The sequence below is a fragment of the Apis mellifera genome, linkage group LG11 (genome assembly GCF_003254395.2).
Source record: "Apis mellifera strain DH4 linkage group LG11, Amel_HAv3.1, whole genome shotgun sequence".
NCBI lineage: Eukaryota > Metazoa > Arthropoda > Insecta > Hymenoptera > Apidae > Apis > Apis mellifera.
The window spans coordinates 11,031,214-11,058,341 of record NC_037648.1 but is presented as its reverse complement, the minus strand read 5'-3'; the positions used below and the strand labels follow the sequence as shown (position 1 = coordinate 11,058,341).

General features: G+C 26.3%; 4 protein-coding genes across 5 annotated transcripts; 3 read left to right on the top strand and 1 right to left on the bottom strand.

Moving 5' to 3' along the window:
- Positions 1-493: 493 nt before the first annotated feature.
- On the bottom strand, positions 494-7,236 carry LOC725689 (golgin subfamily A member 4). The gene is made up of 9 exons (XM_006566265.3): positions 6,840-7,236; positions 6,526-6,613; positions 6,287-6,456; positions 5,829-6,170; positions 1,984-5,767; positions 1,421-1,737; positions 1,199-1,228; positions 771-1,073; positions 494-529 (listed from the first exon to the last, which is right to left on the bottom strand). The coding sequence occupies exons 1-9, from the start codon at positions 6,924-6,926 to the stop codon at positions 506-508; spliced, it is 5,145 nt and encodes a 1,714-aa protein (XP_006566328.3). The 5' UTR covers positions 6,927-7,236; the 3' UTR covers positions 494-505.
- Positions 7,237-7,670: 434 nt separating this feature from the next.
- On the top strand, positions 7,671-11,590 carry LOC413108 (pre-mRNA-processing factor 40 homolog A-like). The gene is made up of 8 exons (NM_001278679.1): positions 7,671-7,800; positions 8,166-8,394; positions 8,467-8,857; positions 8,946-9,383; positions 9,473-9,941; positions 10,019-10,654; positions 10,729-10,875; positions 11,184-11,590. Exons 1-8 carry the CDS (start codon positions 7,798-7,800, stop codon positions 11,379-11,381), a joined length of 2,511 nt encoding a protein of 836 aa, NP_001265608.1. The 5' UTR covers positions 7,671-7,797; the 3' UTR covers positions 11,382-11,590.
- A 647-nt stretch (positions 11,591-12,237) lies between these two features.
- Positions 12,238-17,660, top strand: LOC551113 (delta-1-pyrroline-5-carboxylate dehydrogenase, mitochondrial). Its single transcript, XM_006566263.3, has 7 exons — positions 12,238-12,488; positions 14,454-14,667; positions 14,764-15,195; positions 15,353-15,763; positions 15,843-16,021; positions 16,094-16,282; positions 16,347-17,660. Exons 1-7 carry the CDS (start codon positions 12,445-12,447, stop codon positions 16,579-16,581), a joined length of 1,704 nt encoding a protein of 567 aa, XP_006566326.2. The 5' UTR covers positions 12,238-12,444; the 3' UTR covers positions 16,582-17,660.
- A 4,392-nt stretch (positions 17,661-22,052) lies between these two features.
- On the top strand, positions 22,053-26,897 carry LOC102655564. Of its 2 annotated transcripts, none has more exons than XM_016915329.2 (2): positions 22,053-22,148; positions 24,060-26,897. In XM_016915329.2, the coding sequence occupies exon 2, from the start codon at positions 24,143-24,145 to the stop codon at positions 24,866-24,868; it is 726 nt and encodes a 241-aa protein (XP_016770818.2). In that variant the 5' UTR covers positions 22,053-22,148; positions 24,060-24,142; the 3' UTR covers positions 24,869-26,897. The 2 variants fall into 2 exon arrangements, with proteins under 2 accessions (XP_016770818.2, XP_026299690.1); XM_026443905.1 differs by lacking the exon at positions 22,053-22,148 and adding an exon at positions 22,169-23,690 and having other exon boundaries at positions 24,056-26,897.
- Positions 26,898-27,128: the final 231 nt, after the last annotated feature.

The following is a 27,128-nucleotide window of genomic DNA, read 5'->3' as shown; positions in this document are numbered from 1 at the left end:
AATACAAGTATTATTTTTAAAGATATTCTTATTTATAATAAAATTAAATTAAATCAAATTAAACTATTTATAAAATATTATATACTATATAAATAAAATACTATACTTTTAACATGTTTGTATTTTATATAAAAAATTATAAGAAAAAAAATATTTATAAGTTATAACAACTTTATAACAATAATTTTTTATTCTATTATAAATGGTTATAAAAGTTATAATAAGTAATAGCATGCTTATTGATGAACAATTAATATTTATAATTCTATTTTAATAAAATTTTATATATATATATATAAAATATAATAAGAAGCAAAGTAATTATATTTAATTGTTTTTACCTGTAAATTGTGTAAAATTTTTTACAATATTTTCCTTTAACATTTATAATATTGATGGAATAGATCTTTTTAAAATATATATTCCATAAATAAATACAAGATACTTACAACCTAATATACAAAAGTACTTACACAATTTTTAAAGATAAATAAAGTATTTTGCACTATGTGAGACCTAGAGAACCAAGCTGAAACATCAAAATATTAGAATTTAAAATAAGAAAATATTACATATAAGATATTTATCAAAGTTTACATTAAATTTTTAGAATATGTTATATTCATTAAAATCGATAAAAAAATTTTTTTTAAATTTTATTTAAATATTTATTAAAAATAATTTGTTTTTATTGAATTTAATATATTTTTTCAAAAAATAAAGTTTTAGATTAATGTTTTTTAAATTGATTTATTTTAAAATTTTGTTACCAATGTCATCTTATCTTCTTCTTTTTTAAGTATTTTTGCTGTTTGTTCTTGATCAAATTTAACAACTGCAGCAATCACTCTAGCAAGCACCATTGTTTCTCTTCCCATCATGTATTCAAATAAAATGTTTCTGAGGTATTCAATTTCTGTTGAATCTTCTAATGTATCATGTCTTAACTTCATTAATTTTCGAAGTTCGGTTAATTCTCGTCTTTGAGCTGTTAGAGTTTGTTGAAGTGTGTGGAAAGAACCAGTATTTGATTGTACAGCTGCCATTGCAACTCGTGAAGTGCTCTCTAATTCCTAAATAAAATTTCATTTTTAATTAATTTTTTACTCATTTTAATTAAATTATATATTAAGAAACAATATAATATTAAAATATAATTAATTGAGTTGAATGAAACAAATTGAGTAAAAGATTTTACCTTATCAACTAAATCAGTTTGTATATCAGGCTGAAAAAAATAAATAAAAATAAATAAAAATATAAATAAAGTTATAGAAAATTAAAAAAATAATATATGAAATAAATTGAAAATTGAAATAAATAATAGAAAACAAAAGAAATTTTAAAGTGGATAAAATGTAAAATATAAAATATGATATTATAAAATATTATATATTTTTATTATTTTATTTCAACCAACCCTTCTTTCATTTCGCCATTCTCGCGTTAATTCATTAATTTCTTCCTCATGTTTTGCTTCCAATATATTAGTTTTTTGTTGTATAATTGATTTCCATTTTTTTTCTATTTCTTTAATTTCATCTGTATGATCTTTCTTCATTATTGTAATCTTTTCCATTAATTGATTTATATCTTTTGCTTTTTGTGACATCAAATTTTTATTTTCTAAAATTAAATTCTCAATTTGTTCAGATTTAGCTGTTAATTCTATTTGAAAATCTTTTAATTGTTCTTTATATTGTTGTATAAGATTTGATTCATAATTTTGTTGACGATCTAAATAAAAAATATATTATTATTTATGTTATTACTTATAATGTAATAAAGTAATCTAATATTTATTTAATTATATACAATTATTAAATTATATAATTTAATAATTGTATATTAATAATTTTATATAATTATAATTATATTAATTATATAATTTATTTATCATTATTATAGAATTCTTATTAATTAGATAATTAAAAAAATAATTTTGAATATAGAATAAATTTATAGAATGAATGTTTAATTTACCAAATCGTTTTTCTAAGGCAGCATGTAGTTCTTCTTCCTTATCATGCAATTGTGCTTGAAATTCTTTAACCAATTGTTTTAATCTCATACTTTGTTCTTCTTCATTTATTTTTAATTCTTGTTTCAAGTTATCTACTTGATTTTTCAATTCATTACTAATAAATTGCATTTCTAGTTCTTTTGCTTGGAATGTTATTAATGCTTCATCTAGTTGTGCTTCTAATTTTTTATTTTCTTCTTCCAATTTATCATTTTTTTGTATGGAAAAGTCATCTACAACTTTATTACTATTTATATTTTTTATTTCATTGTTCAATCCAATATTTGATTCTCTAAGAACTTTTATTTCATTTTGTAACTCAGTAATTGTTTCTTTTAAATGTTTGACTGTAATTGTCGATTTTTTTGTTTCTGCTATTGTTTCTTCTTCAGTAGTTGAAAATTTTAATCTTTCAATTTCTTTTAATAATTCCATATTTTTTGTATCTAATAATTTTAATTCTGCTACTTTTTCATCTACTGTAACTTTTAATTCATCTATTTCTTTAGTTAATTGTTTCTTTTCTATATTTTCATTTTTTATTTCAAATAATAATTCTTTATTTGTAGTTTTTAATGTATCAAGTTTACTTTTTAATTCATTATTTTCACATTCTATTTGATTTAAATTGGAAACCTTAGATTCTAAATTATTTACATAAGATTGAAGTTTTGTATTTACATTTTCTAATTCTGTAGTTTTATTTTTCAAAGATAAGTTTTCAATAATTAATTCATTATTTTGAGATTGTATCTCTTCTAAATTAGCTTTTACTATATTTAAATTGTTTATTTCTAAGTTTAAATTATTAATTTCTTCTTCAACAACTTTTAATCTTTTAACTTCTTTGTTTAAAAATTCTAATTTCATTAAAAGTTCTTTATTTTTTTCTTCTATTTCATTATTATTTTTTAAAGCTAAATTTAACTTATATATTTCATTATGTAAATTTTCATTTTCTTTTGTTAGATATTCTTTAGTTTCTTCTATTTTTTTTTTATGTGATGTTAATTCCTTGATTTGAAAATTCAATTTTTCACTGTTACATTGTAATTCCGAATTTAATAATACAATTTGATTTTTCAAGTTTTCTATGTGCTGTTTTTGTTCACTTAAAGAAATTTTATGTGATTCAATTTCTTTTTGTAATTGTTTATTTTCATTTTGTAATTGTTGATTATATTTTTCGTAATTTGTAATTTTTTCTTTTAATTTTTCATTAGATTCACTTAATTCTTGATTATACTTTAAAAATTCGTTTTGTTTATCTTTTAAATTTTTATTTTCTAAATTCATTTCATTTTGAATTAATTTTAATTGTTCTAATTCAAAATTAATAGTTGCATTATTATTTCTTAGTATTTCTATTTGGCAGTTTTCAGATTTTAACATATTCATTTCATTTTCTGATGTTTTTATTTGTTCTAATAATTTAATATTTAAAGTTTTTATTTCATTAATTTCATCATTTAAATTTTGAATTGTAATATCTTGTTGTTGTTTGATAGTTTTTAATTTTTTTAATTGACAAACTTTGTTTTGGATAGTTTTATTTGAATTTGTAAGTTCAATAATATCTTTTTCATGTTTTTCAATTAATTTTACATGATTTTCATCTTTAATTCTTAAATTAATTAAACAACTTTCTTTATTTTCCAATTCCTCATTTAAAGTATTTATTTTTACTTCTTTTTCAAGTAAATTTTCATGTAAAACTTTAATTTCTAATTGTAAAGTATTTATTTTTTCTTCTAATTTATTGCAATTAGAATTTTCAGATTTTAGTAATGTAACTGTTTTTGTTGTTTCTATATATTTCTGTTCTAATTCTTCTAATTTTTTTACAGTATTATTTGCCTCCTCAAGTTGATTTTTTAAATCATATATTTCATTTGAAAGTAATTGATTCATACTATTGACATTATTAAGTTCTTCTTGTAGAGATTTAGATTCTATCATTAATAATTTTAGTTGTTCGGGTAAATTTCTTAAATCATATAATTTGAAATTGAGATTATCAATTTCAGCTATAAGTTTACGATTTTTTAAATCAATTTCGCATTGTTGTGCCATTTTTATGGACATATCATTTAATTGCTTATTATATTTTTCCAAATTTATTTCTAAATTAGATTTTAAACATATAGTATCTTTTAACTCAGCTTGTAATTGATCATATTTTTGTTTAAGTTCTTCAAATTCTTTCAATTTAATTTGGAAATCTATATTATTTTGAACAATATTATTTGTTTTTAAAAAAACATCAAATTCACTTTTTAAGATAGAAATTTCATTATTAATTTCTGTAAAATATTTCATTGCATTATTTTTAATATACATGTTATCTTCTTTTAATTTTTTAGCAAAAATTTTATAATTTAAAATATTTCTAATTAAATTATTTTTTTCTTCATAAAGTAAATCAATATTAGAATTATTTGTTTCAAGTCTATTGTTAAGATCAGAAATAGTAGATTTACAAGATTGAAGTTCTTTATATATTCCTAATAATTCAGTGTTTTTATTTTCTAATTCATCTAATTCATTCAATTTAATTATTTCTGTATTGTCCTGTATTTTTTCTTTAAGAATTTTCATTTCTGCTTCTTGAATTAATAATTTTTCTTTCATTTTTTCCAACATTGTTGTATATTCATGTATTTTAGCATTATAATTTTCACATACTTTATCTCTATCAATTAAAGCATTTCTCATATTTTCTAATTCTTTATCAAGACTTTGTATAGTGGCTTGTAATTTTTCAATTGTTGTTTCTGCTTCTTTTGTTTTTTCTTCAGCAATAATTCTTTGTGCATCTTGTTCATTTTGAAGTTCTGTACATTTTAGTTTGTGATTTGAAAATTCAATATACAAATCTTCTTTATCCATTTGATATTTTTTATTAAGTTTTTGTAATTCTTCTAATTTATTTTTCATCTCTTGAAGTTCAATTTCTTTTTCATCTAATTTAGATTTTAAATTTTGACATATTTCGGTTTCATATACTTTTGTGCTTTTTTCTAAATTTTCTTTATTACAATCTTCTTCATGATATTTTAAGCCCATTTTTTCCTCCAAATTAATTAATTTTTGTTGCATTTCTTGTTCTACTGATTTTAAAGTTTCCGATTTTCCATTCGAAATATCTTGTATAATTTCCTTTTTTTCTGAATCTGAATTTTGAATATTATATGATAGTTTTAATTTTTCTAATTCAAGTTTATATTTGTTAATGATTTCAGTTAAATCTTCTTTGGATTCTGTCATATGTTTCAAATCTAATTGTAGTTTTTTAATTTGTTCTTCTTTATCTTCCAATTCTCTATGTATTGAAAGTTTATTTTCAGCTAAGGATATTACAGATTCTTCTTCACGTTTTTTTAAAATAGCCATTTGATCTGTTAAATTTTTAATTTCTGTACATGCATAATTTAATTCTTTATTTTTCTCTGCATATGAAATTTTTAATGTTTCATAGTCAGATTCTAATGTATTTTTTTCTGTTAATACTTCAGTAAATTTTTCTTTATTTCGTTTCAAAGATTCCTTATATTTGAGAACAACATTTTCTAATTTTTTTAATTTATCTTTTAACTGTGTATTTTCGACTAATAAAGTATTGACTGGATCATCAGAAATTGATGATCCAGTACTTAGATCAATAAGATTATCCTTTAAATTTGTTTTATGATCAGTATCTGATAATGCTTCTAAATTTGGTCCAGTTGTTTGCAAAAGTTTAATCTGCAATGAATGTAGTATTACAATTTGGTATATAATAATTATTAATTTTTTTTAATACTACCTTTGTATTTAATGTATTAATTATATGATCTTTTTCTTCAATATCATTTCTCAATGCTTCTTCTAAATGAGCTTTTGCTTGTTGTTCTAACTGACATTGTTCTTTTAAATCAGCTATTCTTCTTAATACTTTATCTTGAGTTTCTACTAAAACAGATTCTAATTTGCTTTTTATCCTTTCTAATTCCTTATAATGTGTTGCTAAATCAGTATATCTTCCACGATATTTATGATATTTTGCTTGTACTTTTCGATATGCTGAATATATCTGATCTTTTGTAACTTTGTCTAATTGTGAATTTATATTTTCATCTATTTCACTAGCAGATTGATCCATATCAGACTACAAAAAAAAATTAATAATTAATTACAATTACATTTAATATATTAAATATTAAATATTAAATATTATAATCATCTTTTAAATTATTACTTTTATGATTAAAGATTTTATAGTACCTGTAAATGATATAAATTAGCAGGACTTTCATAAATTGGAAAAAGAGATGAAGTATCACTAGTGATACTACTAATTGATGATCTTCTTGAGATACCTATGGAATTTGATATAGGTGATATTAAATCCACATTTTGAAAGCCATGTTTGACAGGACTATTTTTAGGAGTTTCTGTAAATCAATTAATTTTTATAAAAATTTGTTTAAATTAAAAAAATAAATAAATACATTAAAATTTACCATCTCCTTCTTCTGTTAAACTAAAATTGTCATTAGATGCAGATAATTCTTGTACCGAACTATTGGACAAAGCAGGTGATACAACTGCCTAAATTAAATACATTTTTTAATATGTAAAATATATGTACATGTAAATTTTATTTTGATTACATTAATAAAATAATAAATTTTTTTATATTTTTATAAAAATACATTTTGTATATATAGTTATTAAAAAACAATTATTTTTAATAAAAATATACTAATTTAGTTTTATAAAGTAAATTTTAAAATATTATATATAATTTGTTTTAATTTTAAATGAAATGTCAAACCTGTGCTAGTTGTTGCATGCTTGCTTGTAGTCTGGCAGGCGATTGTTTCATTTCTTCTGCGAGTTTATCTTTAAATTTTTTAAACATTTTGACAAAATTTTATGATATCGTGTTATTATTATTGAATTATATAAATTTCCATAGACGTGTTTACGTGGAATAAGATTAAGACTAAACTTGAGAAATGTCAAAAGTTAAATAAAATTAAAAGCATTACTCTATATTGTTTGAAAAAACACCTTTTAAAGATATATAAATCATTGATTATAAAATACAAATATAAAACACTTTAATACTTCAAAATAATACGTTTTTATTACGATATTAAAAATTTTGTATGAGAACTATTATATATATAACGTAGTAGAGTTATTGTCATTGATATTAATGTTGGATAGATAGATAGAACTGTCAGAAATTACTTTTGAATAAATATATTTGAATCAGTTTATTTTATATTCAGTTTATAATTTTTATATTATATAAAATTTTACTTGTTTTTAAATTTAGTTAATTTTTTAAAATTAATTAAAATGGAAAAAAAAAATATATAGATATATAAATATAAAAATCATTTTAATCAGACTTAAAATAAAATATATAATAGAGAGTGAACATATAATTTATAAAAATTTTTAATTTTTTTTAGTAATATTTTTATTAGATATTAGAAATATAAATTAAATCAAATTATTGAATTAAAATATATAATTATATAATTATACTATAATTTTATGCAATAACTTTTAATATATATATGTCAATATTGATAATCACTATATATATAAATTCAATTTCTCCATGTGTTGTGTTACGTATAAATATATAGTTAGTAAGCATAGTTTACATGTGAAGTAGGATACTGTTGCGTACTTTAATTTATTGTAATTTAAAAAATTACAATAATTCTATTTTCAATGATTTGATTTAAAACAAGAATACTTTTATTCTTTAAAAAATGGTATAGTATTATTGAAAACATAAAATAAAAATAATTAATCTTACATATTAAATTATTAACCTTAGTGTTCTTTTAAAGAAGAGAAATTTATATAAATTAATTTATTTATAAACTAAAATTATTATAATTGTTATTTTTAATGAAAATATTTATTAAAAATATAAAGATTATAATTTTGAATCTAATAATATATGAAAAATTGTCTTAAATCAAATTTGTAAAGAAAGTATTTAAAAAAAAATTGTAAATTTTATAATTTACAATAAAATATATATATTTTATATATATATATTTTTTCAGAAATTTTAAAATTTATTTTACATGTAACTCATATATATATATATATATATTGTAATATCTTACAGGCTTCAAATGACGGTATACCTCCACCTGCTGCAGTACCTGGATTTCCACCAGCAACTCCAAATATTGCTTCTAGTTTTGTACCACCTATTATGCCCACTGCACCTTTCATACCTCCTCCTAGTTTACCACCTGGTCCACCTGGTATAATGCCTCCACAGTTTTCTATACCTCCACCAGGTTTCAGTTTTCCAATTACTGCTGCCCCTCCACCTGAAGCTGGAGTTATAGGTCAATATCTTTAAGAATATTTATCAATTTTTAAAAGCTATATGCTTTATTCCATTATTATTTATATTTTAGCTGCACCTCCTCAAATAACAGCACCAGGAATTCCACCCCCAGCACCTATAACAAGTGAAACATCAAATGTTCAACCTATTACAGCAACAGAAAAGAAGACTGATTGGACTGAACATAAAGCTCCTGATGGAAGAACATATTATTATAATAGTGTTACAAAACAATCTTTGTGGGAAAAACCTGATGAACTAAAAACACCAAGTGAATTGCTTTTATCACAGTGCCCTTGGAAAGAATATAAATCAGAGAATGGAAAAGTATATTATCATAATGTAACAACTAAAGAATCTAGATGGACTATTCCTACAGAATTAGAAGAATTAAAAACAAGAATTGCAGCTGAAGAAGCTGCAGCTGCAGCTGCAGCAGTTGTTGCAAGTGCTACAAATACGTTAGTAAAATTTTTATTTATTTCAATTCATAAAATAGTAAAGAAAGTAAAAGCTTGAAATATAATTATCAACATTTTATTTTTTTAGTATAGTTCCTGCAGGTATCCAGCATTTATCTCCAAATGTCACAATTGCAAATACATCTCAAACTAGTACACCAGAACCAGGAGGAAAGTCTGCAATTGAACAAGCAATGGCAGCAACTCTTGCAGCAATAAACATTCCTACTCCACCTGCAAAACCAGATGAAGATAGCAATTCTGCAAAAGGATCAGCAAATGATAGTCGCACCAGTACTCCAGAACCTAAAATGCAATTTAAAGATAAAAAAGAAGCAATTGAAGCATTTAAAGAATTATTAAGAGAAAGAGATGTACCATCAAATGCTACATGGGAACAAGCAGTAAAATTAATTCAAAGTGACCCTAGATATCCACAAATGAAAAAATTAAATGAACGTAAACAAGCATTCAATGCATATAAGACACAGAAACTTAAAGAAGAACGTGAGCAAGAAAGATTAAGGTAAGTATATTGTGTAATATTATATGAAGTTAACAATTAAATATATTAAAAAACAAAAAAAAAGTGATAATTATTCAATTATAAAACAGATTGAAAAAAGCTAAGGAAGATTTGGAACAATTTTTATTAGAAAATGATAGAATGACAAGTATAACAAAATATTACAAATGTGAAGAAATGTTTGGTAATTTAGAAGTGTGGAGAGCTGTAGGCGATTCAGATCGTCGAGACATTTATGAAGATGTTATTTTTAATTTGGCTAAACGTGAAAAAGAGGAAGCAAAACAACTAAAAAAAAGAAATACTAAAAGATTAGCTCAAGTTTTAGATACTATGACTGATGTTACATATAGAACTACTTGGCAAGAAGCACAAGCATTACTTTTACAACATGCAGCTTTTGCAGAAGATGCAGATTTATTAGAAATGGATAAAGAAGATGCACTACTTGTTTTTGAAAATCATATACGTCAATTAGAAAAAGATGAAGAAGAAGAAAAAGAGCATGAAAAAAAACGTAGAAAACGACAAGAAAGAAAAAATAGAGATGCATTTATAGTAAGTTATATAAAGTTTTGAAATTTTATTTTTTCATTTATAAGTAACTTTTTTCAATAAGAATAATTATTTTACAGAGTTTATTGGATGAGCTTCATGAGCAAGGAAAATTAACGTCAATGTCATTATGGGTAGAATTGTACCCAATGTTATCAGCTGATTTAAGATTTTCAGCTATGCTTGGACAATCTGGATCAACTCCTTTAGATCTTTTTAAGTTTTATGTTGAAGATTTAAAATCTAGATTTCATGACGAAAAGAAAATTATAAGAGAAATTCTAAAAGATAAGAATTTTGAAGTGCAAGTTAATACTACTTTTGAAGAGTTTGCTACTGTTGTATGTGAAGATCGAAAATCTGCAACATTAGATGCAGGCAATGTAAAATTAACATATAATTTGTTACTCGAAAAAGCTGAAGCCCGAGAAAAAGAACGCGTAAAGGAAGAAACTAGGAAATTTAAAAAATTAGAAACTGGCTTCAAAAATTTATTAAAAACTCTCAATGTCGATTATCAAATGATATGGGAAGATATAAGAAATAAGATTGAAGAAGAACCAGATTTCAAAGCAATAACATTAGAAAGCGAAAGAGTTAGAATTTTTAAAGAATATCAACATGAACTTGAAGAAAGTTGTAGTCATCATCACATCAGAAGTAAAAAAAAAAAGACAAAAAAAGTAAAACGAAAATCACGATCGCGATCACACAGTGTAAATATATTATATTATATTATGTTCTTACAATCTGAATATTTGTTGTAAAAAATTATATTCTTGTTTATTAGGAATCTGAAGGTAGTGATAAAGGTTTGAAAAAAAAAAGACATAAGTCACGATCACCAAGTATTCCTAGTAAATCAGATAGTTCTGAGTCTGATACTAGAAAGTCAAAAAAAAAGAAAAGTAAAAAGAAGAGAGGTCGTAGTCATTCTGTAAGTTCAAATAATTAATAATATTATTATAATATAATTGTTTTTTAAGTTTTTTAAGATTTAAATTTAATATAAAAGTTATATATAGTATGAATAATATATTCAAAACATCTTTGGATTGATTCTAGAGGCTGAAAATATAAAATTTAATATAATATATAAACTTTAATTATTTATAATTTAAAAAATAATCTTAAACTAACATTTTTTTGTATTAATTTTTATATTTGTTTTGGCTTTTAAAATCGATTCTCTAAAAGTAAATAATTATTAAATATGAACATTCTATATAATCTTTTTATATTTAGCGATCACATTCGAGACTTCCATCGTCTGAAGAATCACCGGAAAGAAAACGTAAAGAAGAAAAGCATAGAAGAGCTTCTGCTCATAGTGAAGGATCAGTAACGGAAAATGCTGAACATCATGAACTTTCAGAAGATGAATTGGAAAAACAAAGAGCACAATTATTGCGTGAATTACAAATGCAGCAAGAAGATAATTAAAAAGAGTTTACTTGCTGACAATATCTTATGTAATTTTAGATAATTGCAATATTAAATTAATATGATTTGTACAAATTGAATTATTCTTTTATTTCACTAATGATTTCACTAATGATATCTTTATATTTACGGTAATTAAAAAAAAAAATTACGTTTTATAATATACAATGAATCATTTAGTTGAATAAATTTTATGTAATGTATTTAAATGTCTTAATTGTAAGAATATTTTTATAAGATAATTTTTGCAATATATTATATTTTAAAGTTTGTAAAATCTATTTTTGTATAATTCTTTATACAATGATACATTTTATATTTGATAATGTTTGATACATTAATTGATAATATTTGATAATATTTCATATATTGGTATAATATTATGTTTGAAATATATTATTTCACATATTTTATTTTTAAAATTTTTGAAGATTTTAAAATATATTAAGTGAAAAAAAGAAAAAAGGAAAGGAAATAATAAATTTATTTTATTTTTTTAAATTTTATATTCTATTGCATAAAAATATTTAAATAAACATTTAAAAATAACATCTTTTTGATAAATCAAAATAATTAAATTTTATTTTTTTATAAATTTATATTTATTATAATATAATTCGATTTCAATATTATAAAATAATTTTGAATAAAATATCTTACTAATCACTTAACTAATTTATAATTTTAATTAAATCATTTAATTTTTAATTTAATATATAATTTAATCTACAATCTATATTTTGATGTTTTTTACAGTTTTATTATATTTTTATTTAAAAATTAAATGATGTCCTACTTTCCGGAATTATTATTACGGCCCTGTTTCGAATATAGTCGAATTGTTGGAGGGTGGGGTATACATGGGGGAAGGTTTGGCTTACTATTTGTTCGATGGTTGCCACTGTCGACTTTCGTAGTTTCGACAGGTCAGCATCCTGATCAGTCTATACGGTGATTATAGTGAATAAGTTTTATTGATAGTTTTTCAAAGTTTACACGACGAAGGTGTAAAAGTGTTCATGTAAAAAGTTATCAAGAGATATAAATTAAAAGAAAAAAAACAATGTTGAATCTTTGCCGTCAAGCATTAATAGTTAACAATCAAAAGTGAGTAGCTAAATGTGAAACGATTAGCGAAATATGTATATGTATATATACATAGATGAAACGAAATTTCATAGTTTGTGTTTTTTTTCTTTATTGCATATATTAAATTCTAATATAATATATTGATTATTTTCGCGCATTGACATACACACTATGTAGCAACGATGTATAAACGAAGGAGCGCGCTTATATGTAGATGTCAGTTTATTGGTGTGTTATTGGTCCTCCAATTCGTTTTCTTTGTCTAATCTTCTCTGTTCGCATACCTCTTTGTTTATGAAAAGGATAGAGTACTTTACGGGTTCCATTGGAATTTTCCACTATAAAATGGACGTGAAAGGTGTTCTTTGATAGTTCATCCATTAGAATTCTTGACAATATATTTTTATTACCTATTTTTGCAAAGCATTTTTTAATATTTATTTTAATATATTATTTTGTAATTATTTTAAAAGTATATTTTGTTAAGTCTTGATTACATATCATATAATAATTATTAATTATTTTTGATTTTTAATATCAATTATACTGATTAGACAAATTAACATATTGGAGCATATAAATTAAAAAATTATATTTTATTGTCAGGCATTTTGTAATTTTAATTTCTTCATTTTATCAGCAAGATTGTATATATAATAACACATGACATAAGCATTGATTGTAATCATTTTACTGAAAATGATTCTTATAAAATTATTTATAAATATTCATATAAGAACTATATCATATATTAACAGTGTATAAAGTAATATTTTTATATTCGTTATACATATATGTGTGTCCTTGAAATATATTTTTACAGACCAATACATATGCATGGAGCAGACAGTACATCTGTTCTACGAATGTATTTTACCGCTTACTTATAAATTTTACAGCGAAATTTTATGCGTTGACCAAATACTTGTCAATGATAATTTTCTTAATTTATTTTTATTTATTTTGTTTCAATTTAAAATTTGATATAATTTTTTGAAATAAATTATTTTTTGAAATAATATTTACCGATTTATACAAATAAATATGAAAATAAAATATTTTGTGATATATTAAAAAAATGTTCGTATTATTGAAAAGTATACATTTCTACTTTGAAACCTTTGTATGATTAACATGAGCATATCTTTAAACTGATTTATTTCATTTCATTTGTTTAATTATTTTATAATTTCATTAATTTCATTCAATTAGAGATAATTTCTATTATCAAGTTTTCTTCTGCTTAATTAATAATATAGTGATAACTAATAACATGGGTCACTGAGATTGTGTTACATAATATTCTGACTATGGTGTTGGTTTGACATATAAGCAAGTTAAAACAATCTTTCCTTCTCTGAAAATAATTTTTCTTATTTTTGTGGCATATTCTTCATATTTTTTAAAGATTTAATAAAAAATAAATTTTTATTATTTTATGTATAAATTAAATTAAAAAATTTTAAATTAAAAAGTTATTATTGTTATATTATTATTTCATAATTATAAAAATAAATAATTATAATAACAATTAATATTTCTGTATTATATTTGTCATTTTTTGTTATTTTTATCATTTATTTTTGTTTTATTATTAATTATAATAAATAATAATTTATTATTATTATTATTATTTTAGAACAAAAGAAAATGCTTTATGAAAATCTTAATATGAGATAATAATTGAAGATAGTATTATAGGTTTAACTTTTACTACAAAGTACATAGATAAATATTTACAAATGATATCAAGTTAAACATAAAAGCTAATATGTATTTTCTCTCATAATCTTATTGTATCGGTAAATTTAAACATATATGAACATTTGTAAATATTATGAATATTATTTAAATAAGTTATATGAAAATAATTAAAAAAAGTTTTTAATTTTAAAATAAATCCAATTTTCTATTATTATTATTATTGGAAATTACATTATACATATTATATAAGAAATATATATTTAATATTTCTATAAACAGAGTTAGTACAAGATGCTTAGGGACAATAATACCAGTATCAAATACTATTGAATTTCCTTTGGAAAATGAACCTGTTCTTAGCTATAAGAAAGGTAGTCCAGAGAGGGCTGAATTAGAGAAGGTTTTGAATAAAATGAGTAATGAATGTGAAGAAGTACCCTTGGTTATTGGAAATGAAGAAATTAAAACAGATTTATGTAAATATCAAGTTATGGTAAGTTCAATATAATGATTACAAAATAATAGACAAAATAATATAATAATATAATTAATGATTAAATATTAATGATAATTATGGTATGTGTTTTAGCCACATAATCATAAAGTAAAAATTGCAAAATATTATTGGGCAACAGCTGATCTAGTCAAAAAAGCAATAGATGTTTCTGTAAAAGCTCAGCGTGAATGGGAAAAATGTCCATTTGAGAAACGTTTAGAAATCTGGTTGAGAGCAGCTGATTTGATGGCAACAAAATACAGACAGCAATTAAATGCTGCTACAATGCTTGGGCAGAGCAAAACTGTTATTCAAGCAGAAATAGATAGTGCAGCAGAATTAATTGATTTTTTTAGAATGCATGGATATTTTGCTAAGGAGGCTATGAAATATCAACCAATTTCACCCAATAAAGAAACACTAAATTCAATGAGATATAGAGGGATGGATGGTTTTGTTGCAGCAGTATCACCATTCAACTTTACTGCCATTGGTGGTAATCTTAGCTATACACCTGCTTTAATGGTTTGCATTTTTTTTTAATTATTTCATTTTTATGCGTTTTATTAATTTTTAATACATACACACACATACACACACATACACACATTATTGCAAATTAAAGTACAACAATGTTTAATAATAAATATATGTAAAAAAATTTTGTATCAAATATTTTTAGGGTAATGCAGTATTATGGAAACCATCTGATACAGCTTTACTTTCTAATTGGTGGATATTTAAAATATGTAAAGAAGCTGGTGTACCACCAGGTGTAGTCAATTTTATTCCATGTGAAGGTCCTGTTTTTGGAGATACCATAACTGCTTCACCTTATTTATCTGGAATTAATTTTACTGGATCAGTTCCAACATTTAATCGTTTATGGATACAAGTTGGTAAAAATTTAGGAAAGTATAAAAACTATCCTAAATTAATAGGCGAATGTGGTGGCAAAAATTATCATTTTGTGCATGCAAGCGCTGATGTGGAATCAGTTGTTAATGGGACCATAAAAAGCGCTTTTGAATTTAATGGTCAAAAATGTTCAGCTTGCAGTAGAATGTACGTTCCAGAATCATTATGGCCACAGGTAGAAATATCGTATTTATTTTAATTTCAATTTCAATTTTTCTAAATAAAGTTTTTTAATTTTAAATGTTACTATCTAGATAAAGGAAGGTCTTTTATCGATTCGTGAAACGCTTAAAATTGGCGATGTCAGAGATTTTACCGTATTCACCGGAGCTGTTATAGATGCTATCGCATTTAAAAGAATTACTAGTTATATCGAACATGCTAAAAAATCATCAAATTTAGAAATTATTGGTGGCGGAGAATATGATAATTCGTACGTTTTAGTTGTTTTATATATTTTACGAAATATATATCTTTATTTTTAATTTTCTTTAATCTTTCTTAGGATTGGATATTTTATTAATCCAACAATAGTAGTCACAAAAAATCCTAAAGATAAGATAATGACTGAAGAAATATTTGGTCCTGTATTAACAATATATGTTTATAAAGATTCAAATCTCGATGAAACGATGAAATTGGTAGAATCATCAACCCCTTATGCTTTAACTGGATCGATATTCTCACAAGACGAGTAAATATTTTAATTTGTTTTAATATATTTATATTATATTTTATTATATTTTATTATTTTTTAGAAAATGGGCGAGAAGAGCTCTTGAAGAATTTAAATATACAGCTGGCAATTTTTATGTTAATGATAAATCGACAGGTTCGGTTGTTGGCCAGCAACCGTTTGGTGGTAGTCGAATGTCTGGAACAAATGATAAAGCTGGCGGTCCTCACTATGCCCTTCGTTGGGCATCACCACAGTCAATCAAAGAAACATTTGTTCCTTTGCGTGAACACGATTATGCGTACATGAGGTCTTAGATGTAAGTATCATTGTAATAACAGAAATACATATAGTGATGTTATTACATCACTATATTATACATTACAAACTGAAAAATACAGATTTTTTGGGTTGTTCAATAAAAAATAATGAAATATCTTTATGCATTCCTTTACGTAAATTCATTGAATTTACGTAAAAGGCGCTAATTGCACTCACAATGCAAGTGATATGGGCTTTGTAGAAATTTTTACTATAAAGCGAACTGCTTAAACACGAAGTAATTCATGATAAAAATAGTCGATTTACAGAAAAAAAGTATTCAATGATTGGTAATATATATATACCAATTGAACAGTATTTTTGTTTTTAATAAAATATTTTTGTTTGTCAATTTGGTATTAGATAGTGTACAAGATAAATATATACAAGAAGAAATAATATTTGTAAACTACTTTTAAAGTAGTATCTCAACATACATATAAGTTTAATTTAATATTTGCTGCCAATAGATAAAATTAATATTCTGCAAGTTGCAGCATATAGAGTCTATACTATTAAGATCATGTTTCAGTACAATAATATTTTAATATCTCAGGAATTACTATATGTGGTCGTAAACAGAGGCATTTCTTTTGATCATATATTGCAGTAATACATGAAATTTTATAATACACATTATTCAAGTATGGTAATTGAGACACAACATTGGGGTGTGTTTGAGAATTGTGATGAATGTGTACTAGTTAGAAAAACCATTCGTTGTGTTTTTCTGACCTTACTTTTTTATATTCTTATATAGATCATTTATAATGGCTGATATTATGTTATAAACGCGCAGCGTAAACATTCATTTTACTGTGTAACTTACAAGACAATATGTAGACGCGGGACGAACACAGTAAAATGCAAAAGTTACCTTTAAATTGTGTTGTCAAGCCTGATCGTCGATCGTTTAGGCATGTTATTGTTAACAGTGTGATTGAGACAAAACATCTTGTAAATCGAACAATGAATACTAATTAATTATACAATAATATGTTAGATGTTGTGGCTGATGTTATGATGTAATTTATTTTAAGTGTACCATAGCAATAAAACACCATACAATTAAATATTTATAATACTTATAAATTTCTCAACTAGTAAATGAAATAATTTAATTTTATTTTTCATTGGGATTGATCTCATTTTTTAGAGATATTTTTATAATTGAAATCTTAAAATTGAAAATGATTCTTTTTAATTTTAATATATTTATCACTAAATATTTTATTGATATAAATAATTGCCACAGCAAATAAGTGCTACGTCTACTTTTGTATTGTTAGTTATTCTGTAATGATAATTGCATTCTTAAGAAATGATAATTATTTTTATGAATTGCTATTCGATTTAAATCAAGATGTTCTTTTTATTGCTTGTTACAAATTCCAATTAACATAATATATTAATTTTAATAGTTAAACTGATGTATGTTGAAATATTTACATTCAGGGTTAATTGAAATTTGCTAATATTATTTATTTTCAGTTGGATAAAATTAAGCTGTGAAAAGTAAAAATCATTTAGAAGATGTTTTTTTTAAAATTGTTATTTAATTGTTTCGTTGATATATTTTTGATATTTAGTAAAAACTTTATCAGTTATAAAAAATGTCTTTTATTTTTTCTTATTTTCATTTATTTTTTATTATACCTATATCCTAGTATGAATAATATGAATATATATACATACATATATATATATATATATATATATATATATATATATATATATATTTCATCCGAAAAAACTTTGAAATTTTTGTTCCAATGCTTTTATTGATACAATAAATTATAAAACCATCGAAATAATTAAGAAAAAATTAAAAAAGACTTCTGTAGGAGATTCTTAGTACAAAGATATATTTTATCTCGAGATTGTCAATCATATTTATTAAATTACAATTGATAATTCTTGTTATTTCTTGTTAAACATTGGGAGTTAGAATTTTTTATTTAGAAAGGGTATTGATAAAATAAGCATTTCATAGGAGAAAATTAGAACATTGAATGCTGATTATTATATCTCGGAAGACAATAATAACAGATGAAGTCCAGAATAGATTTAACATTCAATATATTTTTTATCTTTATATCTTTAATATTATTTTCAATATTACTGATTTGATTCAGAATAAGATGTAAACATATTGTAATTTTAAAAAAGATATAATATTTAATTGATATCTAGTATCTTATTTCTTCAATCTTCTGAAAATAATCGAGAGATGGCGTTGATCTTTAATTCTTATTCTATCTTTTTCTTTTTTTCATTAACTTTTTTATATTTCTATGTATTTCATTTATGACATTTTGAAGATAGCGTTGATTTTAATATTTCTATCTCATTTTTATCATCTTTCTCCCTACTATTTATTCTCTTTATCTATATTTCAAAATGTATTCTTCAAAATTTATATATTCAAAATACACAACACTTTTGATATTTGATTAATTTTATTGTCTTGTATTATATCTTATTAATCTATTATTAATTATTAATTTATAATTAAAAATTTTAATATCTATTTAAGATATTTAAATTCAATTTTATAAAAAAATCTTATAATATTTTCGAATATAATTTGTAAATAATTCAACTTATACATGAATCTATCTACTATACGTCAAATTCAATCCGATACGATCATGCATGAGAATATTTATGAACAAATATAAAAGAAATTGTGTTTCTAAAATTTATTAATTTTAACAATTTTTTGTAATTGAATAAAAATGTAATTCCTCCAATCATTCTCCCATTAAATATTACATCTATTTTATACTTCGTTTATGGTACAATTATAAGGCTATCCCTGATATAGAATAGATTTATCGCTTAAATCATAATTTTTATCAAATATTAAATATATATAATATGTACGTTAAATAAATTAATAAACGATGATATAAATTTTCTATTTTCTGTACATACAACTCTTCATTTATCAACTCGATTGACCACTTCTTTTCTATATTTTAATCATACTGTTTGCATTCCTTTTATAATTCCTCATTTCGTTACTTCGTTGTCGGTACTTTCGTCATTCTCGCTCTTTCAGTTCCTCTTCATTTTTTCTTCCATTCTTTCTTTCTTTTTCACGACACGTCAATGGTGCCGCTCTGACCAGTCCTGGAGGAATGGAGTTGACACTGGAAGACACTGACGGAAGAAAGAGGGATTCGATGGCTTAGGAGAAATCATCGTTAATGGCTTTGCCAAAGGATTTTCTCCCGTTCTCTTGGTGCTTTTTTACGAGTTTTCCGGACCGCGCCCGATCTAAAACGCTCACTCAAATCAAGATTTTCACCTTTTCAACGGCAGATGAGGCGGATGGCCACCTTCGTCTTTGCCCGTTGCCGTTTTTTCTTCATCCATCTTTCGTCGTTTCTCGCCCATCCATGGATCTATCCTTTCTTCGATTAAGCCCTTTCAGGACCTCAGGTTTTTTCGAACCTCCACTAAATGACTTGTTTTTTCTCGAGTTCTGTTTTGGTCATCTTGTAGGAAAAGAAAGAAAGTTTTGTCTTCTCAGGATAATCTGAATTTGACGTAACGATGATCGATGCATTAACCGAGAAATTAATCAGTCCTTTCGATATCCTTTTATTTTCTCTCCTTCGTTTGCTCTATTTTCTCATGAGAAATGAAACGAAGAATTGATAGAATTATGATTAGTAGTTGTAAATAAAACTCGAATTTTCAAAGCTTTAAAGATTGAATCTTGAAGACATGTATAAATATTTATTTGTCTATCTAAATAATAGCTTAAATTAAATAAATTGTTTAAGTAATATTTGAAATGTAAATTAAAGAACTCTGATATTTTTAAATAGTACGCATTTAGACGCAAAATCGAAAGAATTTCTTTTACAAGACAATTTCATTTATTAATAATTTCATTTATTAATAAGTGCGTAAGTTCATTTTCGAAATTAATTATTTCGTAACACGCCACGGAACTTGTTATATACTGTTGTTATGAGAGAATATTGAACAAGAGACGCACAATGAAACCGAAGATAAAAAAAAAAATTCGCTGGAAACTTATTAATTAGCGAGCAACCGATTGGTTGCTAACTAATGCCTCTGGGATACGTGTATTCGAACTCTGGGATTTTATTGAAGAGATAGAATATTGAGAGAATTTTTTTTAAAAAATTCTAATTAATATTTTCGAATTTTGTGGGCCTAAATTTTTCATAAATTTTTCATAAAAAATATTTAAATCGGGCTAACAATTCTATTTCAATTAAAAATTTATTTTCATAAACTTCATTAATTTTCATTTTCAAAGTAAATTTCGAATTCAGTTTGATAATCGAAATTGAAACGAATTTTTATCTTTTCATTGATTTTAATTTTCGAAGTAATCATTAATTAATTGCGAATTCGTTACGAAAATTAAATTTTTATTTTTTCATCAATGAGAGTTTAGATTTGTTAAAAATAATGAAAAGATGTAATTTTAAAATCATGTAACGATATATAATCGATCAAAAATAGGGATGATAATTATCTGAGTGATATAGGTCCGTTTAGATTGAGCAAAGAAAAAGCACTTGAGTGTCAAGTGGACGATGCTTATACACGGTTCTCACGTAATATTAATTCTAGAGGAATAATGTTTAATCGTTTCATTCTACTGTTTTATACATGAAATAGTATTCCTTAGTATTTAATTTCCCGTTATCTGCTATCTCCGAATAAACAGACATTTTTTTAACCGAACAGTTAATAAGAAAACTTATTAACCATTTTCTCTTTTTCAAGGAATTTTAAAGATATTACAGGATTATTAAAATTTTTGATGATCTTTGTAAGAACTTATTTGAATCTTACAAAAAAAAAAAAGAAAGAAAATCGTGCAAGAAGGATAAAACAAATTAAATAATATTCGATTTTAAATGAAAATTTGTAGAAAATTTGGAGTTTTAAACAGATTCATTCAAATATCATAATGTATATTATGTGCATATTATGTGCATCATAATTTAGATTTTGATTCTTGTTTATAGATAATTATGCAGAGTATGGCATTTTCAAAATTAAAATTTTTCAAAATTTTATTTATATATTTTATATTTTATTTATATATTTATATATTTTATTTATATATTTATATATTTTATATATTTTATATTTTATTTATATATTTATATATTTTATATATTTTATTCAAAAATGAACTTACGCACTTATTAATAAATGAACTCTTGTAAATATATAATTATATATTTCAAAAGGATCTTTAAATTTTCCTTCCATTCATTAATTGAAAAAATCACAAAAAAAGTAAATAATAAAAAAATCAAAGTAATAATAAAAAAAATGTTTCGCAGATATCCAATTCGAAGGAGAAGCGAGGTCTCGTATCCCCGACGCCAGTTTCCCGTGTCGATATCCGGATATAAAATTCAATGATATCCGAACAATTAAGGGGTGCTCGCGTTGCGTTGCAAGAACACGAGCCCTGGTTCTTCGTGGTTGGGGGCAAGAGAAGGGAGAAAAAGGGAGGATAGAAGAGAAGAGAGAGGATAGAATAAACAGAGACAGAAAGGTGAGCCAAAAGCGATGGTACGAAGCGCTCGGAGGTGGGTTTTAAAGGGTGGGAAGGATACAATATTTCAGAACGGCGACAAGGAGCAAGGCTGCTTGCCACTGGCAAATTAATTAAATTCCTAGAGGCTGGTCGGAAAGGGCAAGTTGGTCGACCAAGCCGGGCAAGACTCCTGTGCTCAGCTCGTGGGAATATTGTAATTAAGATATGCACTCTCCACCCTCCATTTTAACCCCCGTTCTCCAATCCCGGCCAGCCCTCGTTCCCGCGCCGTGGTGGATGATTTACGCTTCGAAGGACGCGGTATTGTCTGTTTCGACCGTTTCTAAATTGCATCCTATTATGGTGCTTGGGCTCCGAGGTTGACGCGCCACCGAGCTTCCACCATCCTCTGAGCGAGGACCGCTTCAAATTACTCCACTCTGATTGACGCTTAACGCTTCTGTTTATTCTACGTGTATGGAAATAGGAATAACCGTGCAATAAATAGGGGAGGGATAAAGGGAAGGAAACTAGGGAAACACGGTGGTGAAATTGATGTCGATGAGATTTATCGGATTTATAGTCGAATTATGATATGATTGGAATATTGTCCATGCGAGTTCGTCAAACGGAATAGAATCGATAAAAGAAACGGGGTGTAAAAGTCAAATTTCAATGTCTTTATACAGTTTATGAAATCGCAATATTCGACTGTTTTTCACGGGAACGAAGGGGAATGTTTTTTCAAAGTTCCCAAGCCCACAAAGCAATATTAAAACGTGGCATAGATTAGCATAGAATGTACAAGTACATTCTACGCGAGAAGGGGAGGGAAAAAAAAAAAAAATTCTCTCTTCCCTTGCGTATGGAAATGCAATGAAATTTTTCCTCGTGAATCACCGATATATCCATCCGTGATCACCGTTTTTCAATATTATCAGAACATCGTTGCTATTTATTCTGTATTTTCATCAAAATTAATACCGTCCACCGTTCTTCCCTCGTATTTCTCGCGTTGTAATATATTCCCTTTTTTTCTTCTTGCTCCTCCCTTTCCAAACGTTCATTTGGTTATCGATTTATTTTTTAAAACGTAAAACGATACTCACCACCACAGATATATATATATATGTATATATATATACGTACCGTATTAAATTCACAAACGTCAACGAAACGTCCAGAGAGGTTACAAAATTCTTCGTTCTCGATTCGAACGGATTTCCATAAACAAATGACGGTTTTTTCTCGTCTCGTATCGCGTTGTAAAAATCGATCTCGTATCGCGTGGTGTCCGATGGCACCAGGTGTTCCACGGATTTTTGTATAATTAATAGAAAAAAAAAAAAGGAAAAAAAAAGTGCACAACTAACAATGAATTCCATCGACGTTGAAAGCTGTGAAGCGATGAAGACGTGCCGGTTTGAGAAACCGGTCGAGATCTTAGGATTTTCATAGAGAAACGGAAGATTTGTCAGCTTCATCATGGAAAGCATCTGCGCCCTCCTTGCCACTGTAATCCTCATATTTCCTCTCATCATTCAACTCCAAATGTTAATCGTACGTAATTCATCCAGTATACGGTATTCCTTCCTTCTAATTTCCGAGGAAACTGTAATTCGTAATTCGATTAACTTTTTTGAGGTTATTATCACGATTATTCACGTTTTTCCTTTTGCTCGTCGTTGTCAGATATTTTGAAACGATTTAGAGAGGGATTTAGAGAGAAGAATCTGTCTAAATAATCTACGCAAAATTTATATATATTTAAAATTCTTGCAACGATTAACTTTCTCCTAAATTATAAACACGTACGATTCGTTCAACTCGATTCAACTTGATCCAAACTTTCCAATCGGGGAATAAAACGTGAGAAAATAATATATAAATTCTACCCGTGTATTTATCACGATAAACTTGTGCAGGCAGATCCAAAGAAGCTGTGCACGATCTTCCACTACTACGCCACCACCACCACGTCCGAAGAGTCTGACAAGACCTCATCCCTCAACATGCTGCAACAGTATCCCAAAGACCAAAGGACGGCATTCAACGTTCCCAGCTCCAATTCCAAGATATTGTTGACCAACCTGAGAACCGTTTCATCCTCCCCGAATCTGATACAGAACGACGCTCTAACCTCGATCCCTTTCGAGATGAAGAACAGGGATTCGAACGAAAGCGACATCGCGGAACACTCGTCCACGTTCGTGAAAACCGGCCAAGTCTTGCCCATAGTAGACATCACGTGGAATTACAACTCGTTCCGTTTCAAAACGTTCGAGGAATGCCTGAGAAATTGTTACGGTGACAAGTATCCGCCCGGCGAGGTTGTGCTCAACTCGATGCAGTTGAATCTGTTGGACTCGTATACGAACGTGACGTTGGGCATGGCAGGCCTGTTCGATTTCGCCAAGGAGGAGGGCGAGTCGTCCCATTTGGAGGCCGTCGAGACGAAGCAAGAAATCGAGTATCTTGATCCGTTGGATCACTTTGTGACGAAACAGCACTGCAAACCGGCCACCATAGAGAGATTCACGAAAACGGATCACGAGGAGGATCGAGGGTGGGACAATATGGCGTCGTGGCACGACATGGAGGAGGACTGTGATATCGAGGCTGTGATCACAGGTCGGGAAAAGAATCAGCCGAATCGAAGATCCTTCAGGAAGATCGAGGCTCCTCGCAAATGCTATTTGTCCTCGTCTCGGCGTGTTTGCAGGACGAATGATTCTTGATCGGAGGGGGGAGGGAGGGGGGGAGAGGGAGAGGGAGAGGGAGAGGGTGAGGGAAGAAAGCCGGGGAACATGGCGGGGAACACGGCTGCTACGGAGGATCGATTAGGGCAACTGGGCTGATTGGGGTGGAAGGTGGTTGGACGTAATATTTGTCGTGAAATTACGATCTCTTCTTTTTTGATTTTAGCGAACGAAGAAGAATTTTCCTTGCGTTTTCTTTTTATATTATATAATATATATATATATATATATATTTTATTTTCGCGTCGATTGCTAAAAAGGGGTGATCTCGAGAAACTTGAGAGGTACCTCGAGAGGTATATACGATTTATTGTGTGGAATATATAATTGACGTTTTTATATAGCGTGATTAATATTCGTGTAAAGTTACTTTTTAATTCGTTAATTTTAATTCGTTACTTGCTCTTTTTTTGAGGGATATTTTAGTCTTTTAGGAAACGGTGAATTTGAAATTTGGAATAAATTTTTGGTCATGCCAAAATGTGATTAAGTCGTGATCGATTTTGCAAAATTGATATTGATTTTTCTGTTTTTTTTTTTTTTTTTCCCCTTAATCCTCATATGTATTTATATCGTATCTTTTATCGAGCATGTCGCTATAACTATATGAACCTATTCATGATTGATATGATTTATCATGGTAAAAATAAAAAGAAAAAAAAAATATTGTTTTCCTAAAAATTAAAAATAAAATAACACATTTAATATCCAGCCAAGGCTTAACATTATTACCACGTTTTGACTTGCGTTTGATCGCATTTGATCTCGTTCAATTTCACGTTCAATTTCTTCACACACGCGAAGACGAAGGAGCAATTATCCGATATTTCATTCCTCCCGCTTTTAAATACGGAACTCGTGGAGTTAAACGCGGAATCGAAATCCGAATTGCACCCCCGCTCGTGACCCAATAATATTATTTGAAGGTTAATTACACGTTGCCACGAATCTACCGTGATTAAATTACACGCGGTATCGGGATTCGGTATCGTTTCGTGGTGGAAGGCGAGATTTGTCCGTAGGCGGGATCAACGTCGAACGTGACAATGACATTAGCATTCACTAATGACAGGTACACAAGAGCCACGTGTGCATTTCGGTTGCGGAACGGGGAAGGGGGAGAGAGAGAGAGAGGTTTCGTCGAACGTGGTTTTGAATAGAAATCGGTAATGGATAGGAAGGGATTGGATTGGAAGGGAATTCCCGCAGGATATTCCTCTCTAGGAATTGCGTCTATTTATTGATCGACCGTTGCATTCGAATATTCAAACGAACCTTGGCCTCCATCCACTTTTGCCTCCGCCTCCACCTTCCCATTCTGTCTCTCGCCTCTACGCCTGTCCTTGAACGCGATTGTCTATCGCGTTCGATATAATAACCGATAATTTCGATGATTTCGATAATATCGAAAGGGGAGATAGGTGTATCAATTACACTACTGTACTGTCTCTATTGTTCCAGAAATTAATCCAGCCAGGATTAATTGTAATGATATCCGAGGACGTGTTTCGTTCGGGGCGGAAGGGAAATACTTTATTCGAATAAAAGGATTTATTTGAAAATATTGTTGAACGGGTTTAATGCTTCTCGAGTTCTCAAGTTTACTTAAAAGTTTAATTGTTCGTCTTGATCAAAATTTAAAGTTTGATTCAAGAAAACACAAGTTTTCTCTTAGCCCAGGCACTTTTGAAGCCATTAGCCACCGCGTTCGTTTAAGGGCCGTGAAAGAAAATTTGTTTCAATTTTTAAATTGTTATATTGGATTCTCAATGTTTCTTTCTATATTTTAAAAACACGACATTTTTCTATATATTTTAAATTTAAAAAAAAAAAAATTTGAATGGAATCGAAGAATTAACGAATCGATACATTCTCCACGATCAATTATCAAGAAATTATTCTTCGATCATTCTTCAACTTTGGAGTTTCGCCATTTCAAAAATCTCTTCAATTTTGTTTCAATTTTTAAATTATTATATTGGATCCTGTAACCTTTCTTTCTACATTTTAAAAACACGACATTTTTCTATATATTTTAAAATTAAAAAAAAAAAAATTTGAATGGAATCGAGAAATTAACGAATCGATACATTCTCCGCGACCAATTATCAAGAAATTATTCTTCGATCATTTCTCAACTTTGGAGTTTCGCCATTTCAAAAATCTCTTCAATTTTGTTTCAATTTTTAAATTATTATATTGGATCCTGTAACCTTTCTTTCTACATTTAAAAAAAAAA